This window comes from Lathyrus oleraceus, chromosome 7 (genome assembly GCF_024323335.1).
Source record: "Lathyrus oleraceus cultivar Zhongwan6 chromosome 7, CAAS_Psat_ZW6_1.0, whole genome shotgun sequence".
Taxonomy (NCBI): domain Eukaryota; kingdom Viridiplantae; phylum Streptophyta; class Magnoliopsida; order Fabales; family Fabaceae; genus Lathyrus; species Lathyrus oleraceus.
The window spans coordinates 498,897,840-498,916,081 of record NC_066585.1 but is presented as its reverse complement, the minus strand read 5'-3'; the positions used below and the strand labels follow the sequence as shown (position 1 = coordinate 498,916,081).

Below are 18,242 nucleotides of genomic sequence, written 5' to 3'. Positions count from 1 at the left end.
TACGCCAAACAAGACCTTAGACAGCGCTTTTTTTAGCCTTAGACAGCGCTTTAAAGCGCTGTCTAAACCTCCGCTGCTAAAGGTTTAGACAGCGCTTTTTTAAATCTTAAAAGCGCTGTCTAAGCCCCCCCCCCCCCTTAGACAGCGCTTTGGCCAAAAGCGCTTTCTAAGACCCTCCTATTTTAATTTTTTTAGGTATACCTTAGACAGCGCTTTTGGCCAAAGCGCTGTCTAAGGGGGGGGGCTTAGACAGCGCTTTTCAAAAAGCGCTGTCTAAGCCCCCCTATTTTAATTTTTTTAGGTATACCTTAGACAGCGCTTTAGGCAAAAGCGCTGTCTAAGGGGGGGGCTTAGACAGCGCTTTTCAAAAAGCGCTGTCTAAGGGGGGGGGCTTAGACAACGCTTTTCAAAAAGCGCTGTCTAAGCCCCCCCCCCCCCCCCCCCCCCCCCCCCCTTAGACAGCGCTTTTGCCTAAAGCGCTTTCTAATCCCCCCCTTAGACAACGCTTTTTACAAAAGCACTGTCTAATGTATACGAAAATTTTTGAAGCTTTTGTTTTAAACCACATTTTTTCCAGGTTTATAAACCAGAATTTCTACCTGTTTTCAACCAGATTTTGACAGACAGTTATCACATTTTATACATGCCATTTTGGCCTTTTTTCTACCAATTTTTGGCTAACAAATATATATATATACCAATTCAAACCAATTTTGCCTTAAATGTATCATAATATATACAAATTTATGTACACATTTACAAGTCATTACATATACTACAAATGTACACATTAATTACACAAATTTATGAACAACATCTGCCTTGCTATTTACATCCGATTTCCCATCATCACCCTCCTTATACCCGATCATTTTATTTAACTGGTTCCAGTCCTCTTCACTGAAATTGAATTCCTCGGTTTCCTCTTTAGGAGAGTTACCGTTCCTAACAGTGTATGTGATTATAGGTGAGCAGCACAGTCAAAACTAAAGTAAAATCCAAATTTAATGGCTGAAATATTAAATTGAAAGTATTTCTAGAAAGGACTCCACACCATCCAAATACCTTGTTATGCCTTCACTGAAGATATTTCATTACCCAGAATACGCGTTTTCTCCTGACTTAGGTCAGTTTCTCTGTATAGTTTCAGAAGTGATTCATAACCCGAGCGGTTAGATTTGGTTGCCCGTTTCATTACAGCCACGTAAACTGCCTGCCAACATTAAAAAAAGTCATCAAAAGAAGAATACATAAGAAGATTCCATATGTTCAAAATTTCTAATGATGCTGCAGCGAACCCTTCTTATATCAGGTGGAAGAAGTGGAGTATTTCTGTTTTCTAAGAAAGCCTGGAATCGCCTGCTTGCTTCATCCAGTGTCAGATCATGTCCAAATTCAGCAAGGGAAGTCAAAATTTCTCCTCTCAACAACGCATCATCATGAGTTTCTCCTGGTTTAGGATCCCAACCAAGCCTCCTGCAAAGCAATATAAACAGGAAAGTTGTAGCAGAAATACTCTAATTCCTTAAAAAAATCGTTAACCGCAATAAAAACCAACTTACTCTGCAGAGTACTGGAGAACATTAATAGAAAACTGTTTGAAATAATCTAGCAAGTCTGGAACTGCATCAGCTGCAATATTTTGAACTTTAGAACTTATCTGTAAAACAAGAGAACTGAAATTAGATCCAATAAATAACCTATGTAACTAATGAGCAATATTGGGAAGATAGCATTACTGATATCAGGTTAGAGAGCACAGTATAATCATCTTCCTCCCTATAAGCTGCCATCAAGTTAAGCAAGGAGGTCAATGATTCTTTGCGAGCATTACAAAGTGCATATGTATCATCCAAAATTCCTGTCAAAGTAGTAACTCACAAATTATCAGTATTTTCCTCTTCTACCATTGGAACTAAATTGTTAAGAGATTATCTAATTTACCAAACCGGTCTGATGGAGATAATATTTTTTTCTCTATTGCATATCTAAGTTTAGCAGCAAGCAACTCATCATATTTCACCCTGTAGAAACCAGCCTGCTCCACATTAATTTTAATCCAAGATTTGCTGTCTTCGGTAATCGGGGAACCGAGTAACTCTTTAACATCACGTGTTTCAGATTTTGTTTGGAAGAGGAAATTTTTGTGGACGTCATATGAGCCAAAGCATAATGTTATTGGAACAATCCATTGGCCTTCCCCTTGAGCACGACTTGACAAGAATTGTGACTGCCGATAAACATACAAGGCTCCCAAGTTACAATACACATAAAGGGTTTTCTCTGAAGATAATCACGACAAGAAACTAATGAAAAGGTTGGATGCAATGGTACCTGATCAAACTCCAAATTCTGATTGTTGACTTTAACAGATACAACAGGATATCCTTGCTGCTTAGTCCATGTGGTCATTAACTTATTCACAGGTTCACCAGATCCTTCCTCAAGTGCAGCCCATAGATCCTCAGTCTTAGAATTTGAACAAGCATGCTTTTTTATATATGAAGCTAGTGACCTCTGGTTAGATAAAAAAAACAATGTGGGAATTTTATGTTTATTTTATTTCTTAATCCCTCAATTTATGAAGTATCTTTATGGACTATTTCCTATAAAAAGAATATCGCTTTCATTGGAATAAACATGTTCTGAAGTTACTGCATACTTTACAATTATAAAAGCAAATTTGTATATCATACATTAAAAAGAAATTACAACAGAGAGTAATCCTAGAGCAGAAAATAGTCAGAGATGCTATTTCTTTGCCTAATAACATACATGTCAACCCGAATTACACTCAACACACACCTCATATTCCTCCCATTTTCCATATGTAACCTTTCTCCTCTTCTCTATCTATAACCCTATTACAGTAATTAACAATCAAAATCTTAGCAGTTGACAAGTAATGTATAAGGCTGTGAATATAATTGAAGTTAAATACCTTGCCTTTTTCATCTGATCGGATACAGCTCTGTAAGCATACTTCCACCAAGACCTGGAATCAGCTTTTACTGGCACCAGTGGACGGAAATGAGCATACTTTAGACGTTGATTAAATGTAGCGAAGTTGTCTGCTAATTTCATCATATCTCTGTATCCATCCTGCAAAGACAGAAATGCAAAGATTATCCTAAAAAATGATGACAATCTCACACAACAAAATGACCAAAAGAGAAACAACAAATGAACCTTAGATAAGCTGATTGTAACATCATCCAAATTCACAACAGCCGTCTGCAATGGTTGTTTGCTATCAGCAACTTCACTCGAATGCAGCTTTGAGTACTTTGCTTTCCCAGTTACCGGCTGCAGAACATATGAGTGTTTTCGCGACAAAGTATCCGCTGGTTTCCCATCTTTAGTTCCAAAATTAAATATCTGATTTTTAATGAGAATCGACATGAGATACAAAAAAAAATAGTGGCAGACTAATAATAAAATGGAGAAAACAAAAGAAAATTACATGCCACTTCCAAAGAAGTCAAATGAACCATTCCTTCAGAGGCAAAAAGACCTACTCTACTTTAAATATTTGGAGTTCCATTCAAACCAAATAACTTTGGAGTTCCATCCATCAGTGTTTATTTACAAACTCTAATAGCCCAATACCCACTATTCCACAAGCCTAGCAACATTTACTATCACAGATTCACAATAGCCCTTCACTGCCCAGAGTACAGCACGTTATGAGATACATTCAGATAGTTTGTGACATAAAAAGGAGTATTTACTTTATTAAAAATTAAAGGGTTGAGCTAACAAGTTCCCTGAGGCCACTGCTAAGGTATTCATAAAAATAAATAGTCTTGAAAATACAAGTCAAAACATATGTAGAAGTAATAAATACACAACTTCCTATGAGGAAGTTACCACTTTTGATTACTTAAACAATGCACTAAGGGCACTCATTAGCATTTTCCAAAATTAAAATATCAATAACAGCAAGAGTGCAAGACCATCAGCTGTATGTGGCAGCGTGTTTGATAAATATAATTACCTGGAGATCATGTGTTATTCTACAAATAAAATAAGCCGTGACATGAAGAACTTGCATACCATATATTATAACAGTTTAGAAGCTTGCCTCATAACAGAGAATACAGTAATTATGATAAAGACAATGGTGCAAAGAAGCATAAACACAGTTCACACAGAGGGGGAAAATGGGTAGCTTTCAAATATAGAAAAAAGTTTGCATAGACTAGTACCTGGAAAAACTTATTCCAAATGCTGGTCTTGCCAAGACTCAAAGGATGTTCCCCGTGAGTGATTTGTGATCTAGAAAGCATGCACCTGGTCTCACATTTGACTTCGTCGGCATCATAATCAGCAGAGTCCCACATCCTCCTCGTGATTTCTGACTAACTAGCCACAAAAATATTCAGACGGGGGCTAAGTAGACAAAGCAAATAGAATATTGACTAGTTAGAATAACCAACAAAATCAACTAACTTACAGGATTGATAAGAATGTCTTGTTTGAAACGTTTGTATTGTGACCTCTTCTTTGCCAATTCAGAGGACCAAAGGGCATGATCAGGTGGTAGATAACCTAGCAGAAGCTGCAAAAAAAAATAATAAATAAATAAATTGCAACATCTATATACATTGATTTTTGACTTTGGACCTATTTGAATTGACTTATTTGAGTTTATCTATCATCACTGACCTAAATACTTGTGAGGGCTTATACGAACAGTATATAACAAGTTCATAAATTGTTTTCAGCTTATTTCCATAAGCTCTTCAAAAAAGCTAATGAAAATAGTTTATATTTTATAGGTTATATGAAAACCATTTAACTTTACTTGGTGTTAAGTTATAAAAATAGCTTATCCATAAACACGTATATGATAAACAACCATTATGCTATAAACACTTAATTAAATTGTTCATCCATACCAAGGCTTAATTGAAATTTCAAAGAAAAATGAAAAGGAAGTTACCTTCCAGACAGTAGAACGTAAACCAGGAAAATCAGGTATCCCTTGAGAAGCAATTCTCCTCAATTCCCGCATATCTATGACCTTCCTAGATAACTATTAGTAACCAAAGAGTTAGCAATATCATCATAACTGAACAATAACAACTATAAGCTTTTTTATTTCAGAGTAAGGATGATGGAGTGAAACGAAAGCTACCTCGGCTAACAATTGAGCCTGGCACTGGGCCCGGCGAGAGATGGACATGTCATCGGCGGAGGAAGTAGAAGCAGAGGATGAAGAAGAAGAGGGAGATGAAGTGGCAATACCATTGTGATTTGTACGATGTTGAATTAAAGGAGGATCTTCTTCGACGGTGACAGGGGGTGGAGAGGGAGGTTCCGGTGGGTCAAAAGCGGCGGAAAAGCGGTTGTGTTCGGAGGGGGAGGACCAGATAGGACTGTTGAGCCAATCGGGAACGCGTTTCTTCGCCATAGTTCTAGGGTTTGTTTATTTCGATTCGAGGTATGAATAATGAAATAGTGGTAGTTAGTTTAAGAGGAGTAGATTTTAGAAAGAGGACGAAGAACGCAATAGCATGCATTTTACTGTGAAATTAAATGGAGAAGGGTTTGCTTACGGCTGTTGCTGCAAATGGAGTGGGCCACTGTACACATGGGCTGTGCAAATGCCACCGCAACATACACAAATTCTAACCTCAACATGAAATCGCCGCTGCCGGAGGCGATTCCGGCGCGAAGGAGACGGAGGGAGTACGGTGAGCCTTGAAGCAGGTTTTGGTTTGAATGGGGTAACACTGGACTTAGGTAAATTATCCTTTTCTTTTTAATTGAAAGACTTTAAACAGCGCTTTTGAGAAAGCGCTGTCTAAGGTCTATATTTAAAAGCGCTTTCTAAAAGCGCTGTCTAAGGGGGGGTCTTAGACAGCGCTTTCTAAAAGCGCTGTCTAAGACCCCCCCTTAGACAGCGCTTTCATTATTTTTTTAGAACAGTTTCCGTGTTTTATTTTTATTTTAACCTTAGACAGCGCTTTCTTTTAAAAGCGCTGTCTAAAATGCGCTGTTAAAAAACCTTTTTGGCGTAGTGATGTTCTTCCTATTGAGAATGAAAATTGGTGTTTTTTACCGAATAAACATCATTCGCACACTTCATTGTTCTCCATTATGCTTGGAAGATCTCTCTTCATGTTCTTATGATGTAACAACTTAAAGGCATACGCGTTGAAGTGGCCAAATCTTTGATGTCAAAGCCATGAATCGTCAACTTGTACCTTCATGGAAATGCTAGTTGCATATGTCAAATTTAGAAGGAAGTTTTTATTTCTCTTCTCCATCTTCCCTTAGGCTATCCCAACCCTTTTATTTTTGTTGTCGAATATTTTGCATACACCTTCTTCAAAGTGAATTGTGTAGCCTCTCTCCATCATTTGGCCAATACTTAAAAGATTTTCTTTTAGGATAGGAACTAGTAAGACATCATGGATGAGTTACTTACATTTATTTGTCTTCATCATGACAATGTCTTTGCCTTTTGATTCTACCACACTGCCATTTCCCTATCAAATTTTGACTTTGACAGAGTCGTCAATGCTTTTGAAAATAGTCTTATCATTGGTCATGTGCTTGCTCCAGCCATTATCCAAGTACTAGCTTCCTCTTTTTTTTATTGATTCTTGAGTTGCATAGAACGTACTTTGTTCTTGATCACGTTCCTCTGTAATATTAGCTTGATGCTTATTTTTGTTGCGACAATTTTTCTCTATGTGCCCGAACTTCTTTCAATGGTTGCATTGTGGCATATGATGATACCAATAATATTTATCTGTGTGGCCTAGCCTTTTAGATATATTGCATGGAGAATTTTTATCTGGCCTGTTCTTGAGGAAATTTATAGAAACTTCTCTTCTTCTGGATGTTTCTCCTTAATTTTTCTTTCCTTTATTTTCTTTATTTTGCGGTTGAATTTTGAGCTTTGACTGGAAAATATTTTCAAGTGTATCTTCTGTATGTCTATACAATCTTTACTTATATGCTTCAAGAAAGCTCATAATTAATTTTGTCACTGATAGAGTGAACATATATTTGCTTTCCTTAATCATTGTCACGATTGGGGATAATAATTAAAATTTTCTCAATAATTTTCTTGTCAATAATATCCTATCTAAAAACTCTTATTTGATTAATCATTTCTTTAACTTTAGCATAGTAATTTTTAAGTGTCTCATACTTCTTCATCTTCAATAGTTCAAAATCTCTTCTTAGAGATTGAAGTTTAACAACGTGTATCTTGTCGCTTCCTTGAAACTCCTCTAACAATGTGTTCCACGCTTCTTTGACAGTCTTACCTCCCATAATTTTTGGAAAAATTGCATCAGGCACCGCTTGTTGCAAAGTGAACAACGCTTTTGAATTTTTCTGTTTATTTTTCTTCAACTATTTTTTTAGCTGCATTGAGAGCTGAAGTATCTGTGGGAGCAGTGAAACCTTCTCCTACTACGCCCCATAAATTTTGAGATGAAAAAATATCTCTAGGGACAGAAATAGATGATGATTGAATGGTGTTATCCATAGCTTAGAAAAGTTATTGGAGTGGGTTAATAGTAAAAGGGAAATTTTTAGAAGTAGTTGGGAAGATTTTGGAATAATAAGTAGGTAATATAACTACGCTTAATGTATGATCGAACGTAACTCAGGTACCACGATTGGTATTTGAATAGTTGATATAATATAGTTTTAGAAAATTGTTTAGGTATCGTTTGGCCGAGCTTTTTTCGATTGTAAAAGTTACTTTTAAACTAAAGTTGAAATAAGAGCTTTATAAATAAAGTTAAAGTTGTTTGGTAATATTTATATTTTTCTAACTTTAAAAATAAATCTTAACTAAAAATCATTTGATATATATCTATGAAAATATTTTATTTGAAATATGGATGAACTAATGTAAGAAAGTAAGAAAATAATAAAATATAATTTTTATCCAAATTTAATGCGGTGTTTGATGTAAAATATTTGCGAGTGAATATACTGATTTTGATTCATACTTAAAAATAATAAATATTATATATACATGTAAAAAAAAATTATACAAAAATGAATACAAATTAAAATAAAATACTAGTATATTGCTACAAAATATGGAATATGTTATAAAAATTTAAATGAATTTTTTTTATGAATATTTAAAAATATGCGTGTAAGTGAATAAATTACTAATTAAAAAAAGAAGAAATTAACATTGTTTTGACATATAAATGAATAATATTTAGAAAACTAAACTAGCAAATCTTATAATTCTCTATTATAGTTAAATAATACACAACAATAATGATGATTTTGGTATATAAATAAATAATATTTTTTTTAATTAAATAATATAAAGTAATATGAGAAGAATTATAAAATATATGTTGTGTAAAGAATTAAAAAATAATTTATATAAATTGTGTTTGTTGAAATTCAAAAATATATGTAATTATATAAAGTTCTTTTCAAGTATGTAGAAGCTCATTAAATGCTACTTTTATTCTTAATAAAAAAAACCACTTTTTGTATAGCCTTAAAGTCTATAAAGCCTTGAACTATATTCTTAATAAAAAATCATTTTTTATAAGAAATGGTTATATTGCAATAGACATTATAGTTTAAAGCTTTAAAGTAAAAAAATGACATTGATTTTTTTAAATGATTAATTATAAAATATGAATTGCCTATTTATAAAATCAAATCACCAACCTTTTAATAGTAGTAAATTCTTTAAAACTATTTTAATTATTTTTAAATTTTTAAAAAAATATTAGTATAATAATTTAGGTTATTCTAACATTTTTATACACATTATATCTAAGAGTAATTTAGAAGTTTGTAGCAATATATATATACTACAATACTGTATTTTTATTAATAGTGTAAAATTGTTTTACTTGTAGTGCATAAGTGCATATATCCATTAAATAAAAAGTGAAACATATTGAAAAAGTAGAAGAAAAGCATATCTATCTTTGTATAGTAATATATTATTTGTTTTCACAGTTGAAATCATTTCACGGTCTCAACAGTATGAAGAAAGATGATAGGTGAGAGAGAGAGAGAGAGAGGCACCATGAGCAGCAGCACCACCAGGTAGGTAACGAAATAGTATGTACGAAGTTGAAAGGCTCTATCAGTGTTATTATAGAAAAAAGCCAGCTAATGCTTCTACACCTCTACGAAACAAGACATGCATGGAAAGAAGACTACATATATTTAGTACTAAGTGTAGGGTAGGGACCTTCCATAAGTGAGAGAATCACCCTGTGTGTGTCTTTTGGAATCATTTCTCTTCTATATATCATTTTTGTCCCTTCTATCATGCAATGGTCCCAATGTTCTTCACGAGATCTCTTTATCGTTTCTATTACACGTGAAATTACCATATGTTTACTGTGCATCACTATATCACTTTTCTAACACCTCTTTGGATACTCTAACTACCAATCTCAGCCACTGCGTTTTCTTTTTTTGAACTCAATTTTATTTAAACTTAGCTAGCTACCACATAGTTGTTAATATATAAATATATACATATAGGAGAGTTATATGATTCATATATTTTTATTCAGGATAAATACATAAATAGTAGTTATTCAACAGTGTCATTAGCTTAGTAGAAAATTATAAACTTAAATTCAGTGGTTCTATAATATTGAGGATTTTAACTCTATCTAAATTCAAGTCAAATCAAAATTTAATTGGCAAGTAGTTGTACTCGTAGTCTTATATTAAAATCTATAATCACAATCATAACATATATCATTAGTTTAATAAGATATTATAAATTTAAATTCTAGAAAGCACAAATATCTTTAAGAATTTACGTGTTGCGTGTCTTACATGCATATGCGTATGCGTTCGACACTCATAAGATACTCATTCTTTTAGTTATAACGAAGGAATCGTATATTAGAAAGAAACAACAGAATCAAGAATCAAGTTACGTAGAAAATCAAGTGTTGTGTATCTTGCATGCGTATGTGTTCGACACTTATAAGACACTCTTTTTTAGTTGTAACGAAGAGCACTATTAGTGCGCGCAAAGACATAAAGAACAAAGTAAAAAAAAACACACTCAAACAATTGTATGACATTAGCACGATACATGTAGCAAAATTTTGACAATTATATAAAAGAATTGATATTTATTTGTTTCGACAACTTTTGAATCGATGTTTGACATTTGTATCACATTCATAGGACATGTGTCATATCATTCAGACAAATATTTCAAAATATTATATTTTTATTTGCTTCAATACCATTTATACATTTTTTTCTGATAAATCTCAAATACTATCATATATCATATATCAGTGTCTTATGTTTTTATCATCATTGGTAAAAGTAAAACAACAGATATTGAGAACTCAAACTCTATAAATTCAAGTGACTTCAAAAAGATTAATTCTCAAAATACTTTGGTAATAGTACTCATACTTTTAAGTCACAATCTTAACAGCAATATAAAAATTTTAGAAATCTCTCAATTATTGCAACAATAATTGCAGCCTCATTATCTGCATTTTCCTACATTATCAACCGCAATTTAGAATCATAATGATACTTTCCTAATCTCTCATTAAGTTCACATGTTGCGGTTAATAAGAGTACAAAGCAACTTAAGATTAAGATATTTACTCAACAGTTTCTTAGCTCTTTGAGCTATACTTTCATTCAAATTCCAAACTCTAGCAATAGTCTCCACCACCACGAAACTGGCTCTGCAGATTATTCCCTAATGATCCCATTCCATGAAATCCATCAAGCTCTTGCTGCAAAAAAGTTGATCTACTCATTGACTCATCATCATCTCCAACCCCAAGAAAATCTCTTGTAAATCCCATTTGGTTTTTGTCTTTTGACATTAAACTCGAATCACGTAAATATCGATTTGTTATTCTTGTCTCTCTATTCACCAACATCGCCACATGGTCTAAATTCTTGGTACCATTCACGTTCACAGTCCCAAATGAGTCATTTAATAAATACTCACCTCCAAAATTGGTTCTGCTACCTCCTTCCAAATTCACCAACTCATTCAAGTCTTCACTTTCATGATGACCTTGCTTGTAGAATTTGTCAACAATGCTAAAGTTGTTCACATTGTTAAAGAGTGTGTTGCTGTTGTTGTTGTTGTTGTTGTTATCATCATCATTAGTAATAACTGTCCTTGTAGATCCCATTTGAGATTCTGTCTCCAACAGCGACGTTGTTGCTGCTGACATGTGATTTGATGATCCTCCTTGTGGATTCTGACTACTACTCAAGTACAATGAGCTTATTACACTATGAGACAAATCTTTGTTTTCTTCTTCCTCTTGTTTCATTACTCCATGTAGCATTGGCAAAGATAGATTATTACTATTATGATTCAACCATTGTGTTTGTGATCCAAACACATCCATTGTTTGTTGCATTACATCACTACTAGGAAGAACTTGTTGATAATTTGTTTGCTCTAGCACTGGCCATAGTGATGACGACGATGTTCCCGAACCAACAAACTCGGAGTGAAACTGAAAGCCAGGAAAAATTTGAGAGATCCTTGGAGTTTGAGTATTTGTGAAATGATCATTATGAAAATTTCTTGGAACTGTTGGTATTGATATCTTTGCAGTTTGTTCACTCAATGCTTCACAAAAAGCTCTATGCGTTATGAAGCTGTCCCTCCTAATTTATTAGCAATAGTCAACACAAATAATAAATATATGAATGATTTATAGTTGAACACTCATTTAATACTTATTCCAAACATATATTCCTTCCATTAAAATCATTTCCGATAAACCAGCTAAGTTGAATAGTTCTGCAGGAACATCAGATACAAAGACTAATGTAGAAACCGTGAAACTATTGGATCTGAGTTATCTCAAATCCAATGGTTTTACGGTTACTGCAACATTGAAAGTGAAAGATGTATAGTAAATATATACCTGGAGAAAATTGTGCCGCAATCACATTTGTATTCTCTAGTTCCACAAATTTTGCTATGAGCTTTCCAATCAGATTGAACAGCATATTTCTTGTTACACTTTTCACACTTCCATTTCTTCTCACCATGTTTTCTACTATAATGTTTCTTAATTCCTGTCAAATCTCCTAAAGCTCTAGAAGGTTCATGGTGCACACAGCTCTTCTCAGGACACACATAAACCTTCTTCCGAATTTGATCTTTGTTAGCTCTTTGCTTCAGCTTCCACGGAAGGTTGTGTCCGCGTCGATGAAGCTGCAAATTCTGGTCTCTTTGGAATCCCTTGTTGCAGATTTCACATAAGAAACGGTTCGTCGCCATCAATGATTTCGGCGACATGGCTATCACTTCTGAATCTGGATCTGGTGTTCCAGGTAGGTTTCTTTTTTTCTTAGGTGGAATTGAGTTCGGATTAGGGTTTTGAAGATGATTCGATGAGGAACCTCTCATGGTGTTGGAATGAGGTGAAACTGAAAAGGCTTGTTTGGACATCATTTTAGAATTTAAGAAAAACTGTGTGTCCTAAACTAGTTAAACCTATAGCAAATTCCAAAACTAAAACTAGTTTGAAGTTGGAAAGTACTTCCAAAACAAAATAAAAAAACAAAAAAGTTGTGTGCAACTAAAAGCACTTAATTAGCAACTTGATGCTTGTGTTTGTGCTAAGAAAATATAATATATATCTCATAAGAAATTGAAGTAGGGTTTTACTACATGTGAATGATGAGGAAAGTTATATAGTTTGGAATGAGAGTTGAATAAAGAGAGAAGAGAGAAGAGAATAAATATAAAAGAAATATTATTTCTTAACTTGTTATGTTTCTTTCTTTCTTTCTCTATTCTCTACTTATCTAACGCGGCTGCTCATGGAGTCGGTAAGAGATATGGACTCAGCTGGACCACTTGCTGCTCAGTTCTCTCTCTCTAAAGATATTGTTTTCACTTTCTCTCTCTATAAATAGTAGCTAAGTAGAAGTAGTAGTAACTACTAAGTACCCAATTAATGGTGTAAGAAACACTGTTTCTTTTTGTAAGCAAAGAAAATTCATTAAATTTAAGTTGACCGCTGAGATTGAGAAGATTTAAGTTGACTGATGAGTTGGAGAAGTAGTACCGAATACATGCATAACCTTGCAATTTGATGTATTGAGAGTCTCATATTATAGGAGAGATTAATTAAACATTATTTGTAAATAAAGATAATTTTTATTTTATAAGTCATGAGTGGTTTTTGATTTTGATTTCTCACATGTATTAAGAAAAAATAGTAATTGTGATATGAAAAGAAAAATTATTGAAAGAATAGAGAATAATAAATATTAAAGAGTATAATAAAAAAATATCTTTGATAATTTATTGATATTATAAAATGATTTATATTATAATAATTTTTTTTCCCAAAATATTTATTAAAAAAACCGAGATAGTATACATCAAGCAAAAACAATCAATTTAGAGGTGGTTGGATAAAAAAATTAGATTAAATACGTCTATGGTCTTTATAAATATTTTAAATTTCATTTTAATTCCTTGAAATATTTTTTCAAAGATCTTTTTAAAAAATTTCATCCACATTCTCGGTCCCTCATACAATTTAATGAAGATTTTTACAACTTAGCGATAGAAATAACAACGACGGTTTATTACTTAGGAAGTGAATTAGCAAAAATTTTATTATTAGAAAACGAAGATTTTTACAACTTAGTAATAGAAATAACAATGGTTTTATTATTAGAAAACAAAAGTGTGGATGAAATTTTTTATTAGAACCTTTCTTTACAAAAATATTTTGAGGGATTAAAACAAAACTTAAAATATTTATGAGGATCACAAAAAAAAAAATATATATATATATATATATATATATATATATATATATATATATATATATATATATATATATATATATATATATATATATATATATATAAAACCATTTCTTATAATGGTTGGATAATTCATGTGTTACTGAAATTAAATGAATTTTTTAAAGTCAAATAATATATATAAAGAGGTAAGACGAAAATCCAGATACAATAGTCAAATACAAGACACAAGAAATGTCAAAGGCCAAAAACATATTAAATAACAAAAGAGAAAACATTTGAATAGATCACTCCGGAGCCACCAAACAGAGAAACCTCCGGAGTCGACCTTGTCACGGCTCCCCGCAAAAGCTAACCAAGCTAGTGTTCAAAACTAATGTTTTGCCAATAACAGAATAATAGATAACAGGCAAAAACCAAAACAATTGTGCACTTTGGAAGAGAGACCGACCTATGAAACCACTATTGGTTTAAGCATAGGATAGGATTTTGAAGTTAATCTAATAAGAAGAAAGACTATAAAGGTAACCTTAAGAAAATCAAGTCTAACAAAAAAAACCGATTTTACATTTGTTAAAACACCGATTTTTTTTTATCATTACGCACATATTAAATGGTCCAAACCACTGCCCGTGTCAGATCATAAAAATCTCCATCTAACCTTAGCCCCTAATACCTAAAGAATGGAGGACCTCAAAAAATGCTTATATCACAGGGAAGAACTATCATGAAGTACAATCAACTAAAAATCTTATACCAAACACTCTAACCAAGGCTACAAATAACAAACAAGTGGGACGGTGACTCAAACCGATCTCAGCGCATTATAAATTGTTAGTAAAGAATTCAATTTATGTCGATAATATTTATTTATTGATTTATGTATTAATATAAGAAAATTGTTGTTATTTATAAATTTTAATAATTTAAAAAAAATTAAGAGAAATAAATTTTAATTTGTTAAATTATACTACTTTTATTCTTAAATATAGGACATCTTTGTGTAAATAAACTATTTTAAAAAAAAAAGGTTAATTATTAAATTTATTAATCAGTTGTATAAATTTACTATTTTTGTCTTTATAAAAGAGAATTAATTAATATTTACATAAAATTATTTATTATATAAATTAAAAAAATAATTATATAATTAGAGTCATGTTTATAAAAAGAAAACAATTAACAACTCTTAAAATTTGAAGAGACTTTTATATATGATAACAATTTGAAAGACTCTATGAGTGAAGATTGAAAATATTAAAATCTCCTATCCTGTCGTAAACAACATGCTAACGGAGTAATATATTTGTTTATAGTAAAAAAATTAAAATAACTAGTCATTAGCTATGTAAAAATTATGTCGACAACTAGTGTGGACCCAAAGTATAAGATTTTAGCTGGTTTCAACATTCAAAGATACTTTTCTAAATTGAGAGATTAATTTATATAAAGTAAAATATACTTTTATTCTTAAGAATCTAGTTACAAATTAAAATTGGTTTACACAAAATCTTTGTGAGTTTAGAAGGAAGCGAAATTGAATACTTTAAACAAATGATAGTATAAAAAATATTAATGTTTTTAAAATAATTCATAGAAAATAAGAAATGTATATTTATAACCAATATATATATATATATATATATATATATATATATATATATATATATATATATATATATTGTTCTATTGCAGAACCAAAAATAGCTGAGATTGCGGAAGCTACGATCCAACGAACCTAGTGATTTCGTGATGCATCACCATGGGTCAAAGTTTGCAATCACAATGTTTCTTGGATCAACAGTGTTGATATTTAATCGACTTTGTTGATCGGTGTCGATCTTGAATCAGTGTATGTTATCTCCGATACGGCGGTTCAGAGGATGGTACCTGCATGGTTAGCACTCCAACTTACAAGTCAATTAGGATTCAAGATAACCGTAACGGAAGTGGAGATTAGAAATTACGTACCTGAAATACCTTTGTGAAGGTATTTATACCTTGGGCTTGGTGGAGCAGGCTGAACAAGTGGTCATCGCGTTATTGGGCCTTTGGTCGGCGCGAGGCGTTGAGTCCTAAGCCTTTGGTCGGCCCGGAGTCTTAGGCCTTAAACCAACACAAATAGTTGTCTCAAACACTCATTGTGCATTCTGGATATCGAGGGAGTCTTTAGTAGTCGTGACCGGCCCTTGAGAATGGTTGCACAGGTGTCGCCTGACAGGTACTGGTTTGTCTTTGCCAAAGAGTAATGGAGAATGTGAGCATTAAATGCAATCTCATCATCAAAACCTTTTGTCGTTTTTCTCTTGATGCGTGACATGAAAAGGTGTGGAGTGGCGTGACGTAGGTTTCTGAGTTTGGGTGAGTTACCTGGATGAAATATGACCATTGATCTAAACTTGCTTCTTGCTTTCAATCTGATCCGCTCAATTGCATTTTCCTATATATGGATAGAAAGAGAGAGTAGGAAAAATTTTCGCTATCGTGTAGACTGAGTTTCTCTTGTCTCTTTGAGTCTTTCACTCTTCTCTAAGAGAATTTTCTTCAGGAGTTAGTGATGTTACACATTCAAAATTTCAAAGCTTTAAAGCTTCGACTCATTGACCTTCTCTTTGATTTATCACCTTCGACCTTACATTTCGAGGTACCTTTCTTCTTTTCATCTTTTCATTCAGTATTTTACTGTATGTTTGCTAAGCAATAACCCTATTAACATAAAAATTGATTTGAAGGGTAGTGTTTCTCCCTCTTCAAGAAAGGGAATAGAGTGTGACTCACAACCCTTTTCCTCTATAAGTGGGAATTTTAAACCGTAAGTCATCCTTTTGAGTGAAGATTTATAAATGGAAGGGTCGTCTGAAGGATATCTTTCAGATGAGACTTCTTCTATCAATTCTTCGAAGATTCTCTTTTCAACATGGTCTGATAGGGGTAAAATCTTTGTCGAGAAACTTATTCCTCACAGGTGTTGACAAAGGTAGAAAAAGAAATTGCTCGTCGAAGCAGAGAAAGTGCCAACATCTTTGTTAAAACATACAGGGGGTGACTGGTCAGGAACCTAGCGATGCTGAAATTGCTTGTCACTTGGAGTACCTGGGGCAGTCTAATGATGTATCCCGGATTTTCCCCCATGACCATTATAAAGTTAACGTACTGGCGCACAAGGGATTCTGACTAATTAAGTCGTCTAATACCAATAGATATCATTAGGTAGACGTTGAAATAGTTGGGATTCCTTTCGTCATGAACATTGTCAAGGTTGTCATAAAAGTTGGCATTACGGTTGACAATCCCTCTTGTTGGTCATTTCTCCTAGTAGGCCTGGATGAAAGGATATGTAGCTCTTTCTAGGGATGTTTGGTTCCTCTGTATGAATTCCTATTCACCAGGTTAGGGATACGGTTGCCCTTATCTGTTTTTGAGGTGGCCATCCTAGACCATTTGAAGGTTTCCCCCTCGCGGCTTCATCCTGGAGTGTGGGATTCTACGAAGGTGTTTCAAATCTATGTCAAGTATAAATCTTGCAAACCTTTCTTGTGGCTCCTTTTTGACCTTTTTTCAGTGGCCCGTACTTCTCAGGATAACGCCCGGGATCAAGGATTTATCTCCCTTCGCCCTCAAGTACCTTGGTTCCGCCATTTTTCCTTTGACTGGGGTAATTTTCTAGAGCATTTCATGTTGGTGAAATCTGTCACCTGTGAGGCTCATCTGACCTTCTGTTCGTCTTTATCCCCGATGGAATGTACCCGTTCTTGCAAAAGAGGCTTTCATAAGTATTTTTCTAGAGTTAATTTTAACCAGCCTATACCTTTTTTTATCATTTTGGGTTGACTCCTCTGTCCCTCAAGGAGGTGAAGAAGAAGGAAGACTTATACACCTGGTATCAAGGGTTCAGATATGAAGAAGGATTTGGTCCAGACGAAGTAATCTCTTTTCACCAAAAGAATATGTGAATAGGTACTTGCGCCATTATTAGTGCATCTTATCATTATGAGAGACAAAAACTCTTTGGTGAGTATGGGTCCGAGGTGTCGCAACGCGAAAAACAACCGGCAGAAAAATACAGAGCCGCCACCGACGCTATTCATCCTATGACGGAAAGGGAGCGCATGACTAGCCTAAGAAAGGGAAAGGAACGGTCTTACGACCAGAGATTACAAGGTACGGGAGTCGGTTACGCAAGGGGAAGGTGTTAGCACCCCTCACGTCCGCCGTACTCGACGGGATCCACGCTCAAAAGATAGCTCAAAGGAAAGGAAAAGGGTTGCTAATAAACTGCTCAAAGAAATTGCACAAACTGGAATAATAAACAGGTGAAAGAAGCAAGAAGACGGAAGAAATGGACTCGGCAGGATGTCGCATCCTGGGCCTACGTAGTTTGTCAGAAACAAACATCAGAGTAAACGTAGTTCGGGAAAAAGGGAGACATGCTCGCTAAGACATCGCGTCCTATGCCTACGTATCTTCTCTAT

At 33.7% G+C, this 18,242-nt stretch overlaps 3 protein-coding genes across 3 annotated transcripts; all 3 read right to left on the bottom strand.

Annotated features, from left to right (window-relative positions):
* Positions 1-1,069: 1,069 nt before the first annotated feature.
* LOC127104574 (aminopeptidase M1) lies at positions 1,070-2,504 on the bottom strand. Its single transcript, XM_051041755.1, has 6 exons — positions 2,335-2,504; positions 1,945-2,230; positions 1,740-1,861; positions 1,563-1,660; positions 1,299-1,476; positions 1,070-1,213 (listed from the first exon to the last, which is right to left on the bottom strand). The coding sequence occupies exons 1-6, from the start codon at positions 2,410-2,412 to the stop codon at positions 1,070-1,072; spliced, it is 906 nt and encodes a 301-aa protein (XP_050897712.1). The 5' UTR covers positions 2,413-2,504.
* Positions 2,505-4,106: 1,602 nt separating this feature from the next.
* Positions 4,107-5,416, bottom strand: LOC127104573 (uncharacterized). Its single transcript, XM_051041754.1, has 4 exons — positions 5,141-5,416; positions 4,946-5,038; positions 4,457-4,561; positions 4,107-4,361 (listed from the first exon to the last, which is right to left on the bottom strand). The coding sequence occupies exons 1-4, from the start codon at positions 5,414-5,416 to the stop codon at positions 4,107-4,109; spliced, it is 729 nt and encodes a 242-aa protein (XP_050897711.1).
* Positions 5,417-10,410: 4,994 nt separating this feature from the next.
* LOC127108455 (zinc finger protein BALDIBIS) lies at positions 10,411-12,876 on the bottom strand. The gene is made up of 2 exons (XM_051045922.1): positions 11,907-12,876; positions 10,411-11,643 (listed from the first exon to the last, which is right to left on the bottom strand). The coding sequence occupies exons 1-2, from the start codon at positions 12,437-12,439 to the stop codon at positions 10,662-10,664; spliced, it is 1,515 nt and encodes a 504-aa protein (XP_050901879.1). The 5' UTR covers positions 12,440-12,876; the 3' UTR covers positions 10,411-10,661.
* Between the last annotated feature and the right edge of the window lie 5,366 nt (positions 12,877-18,242).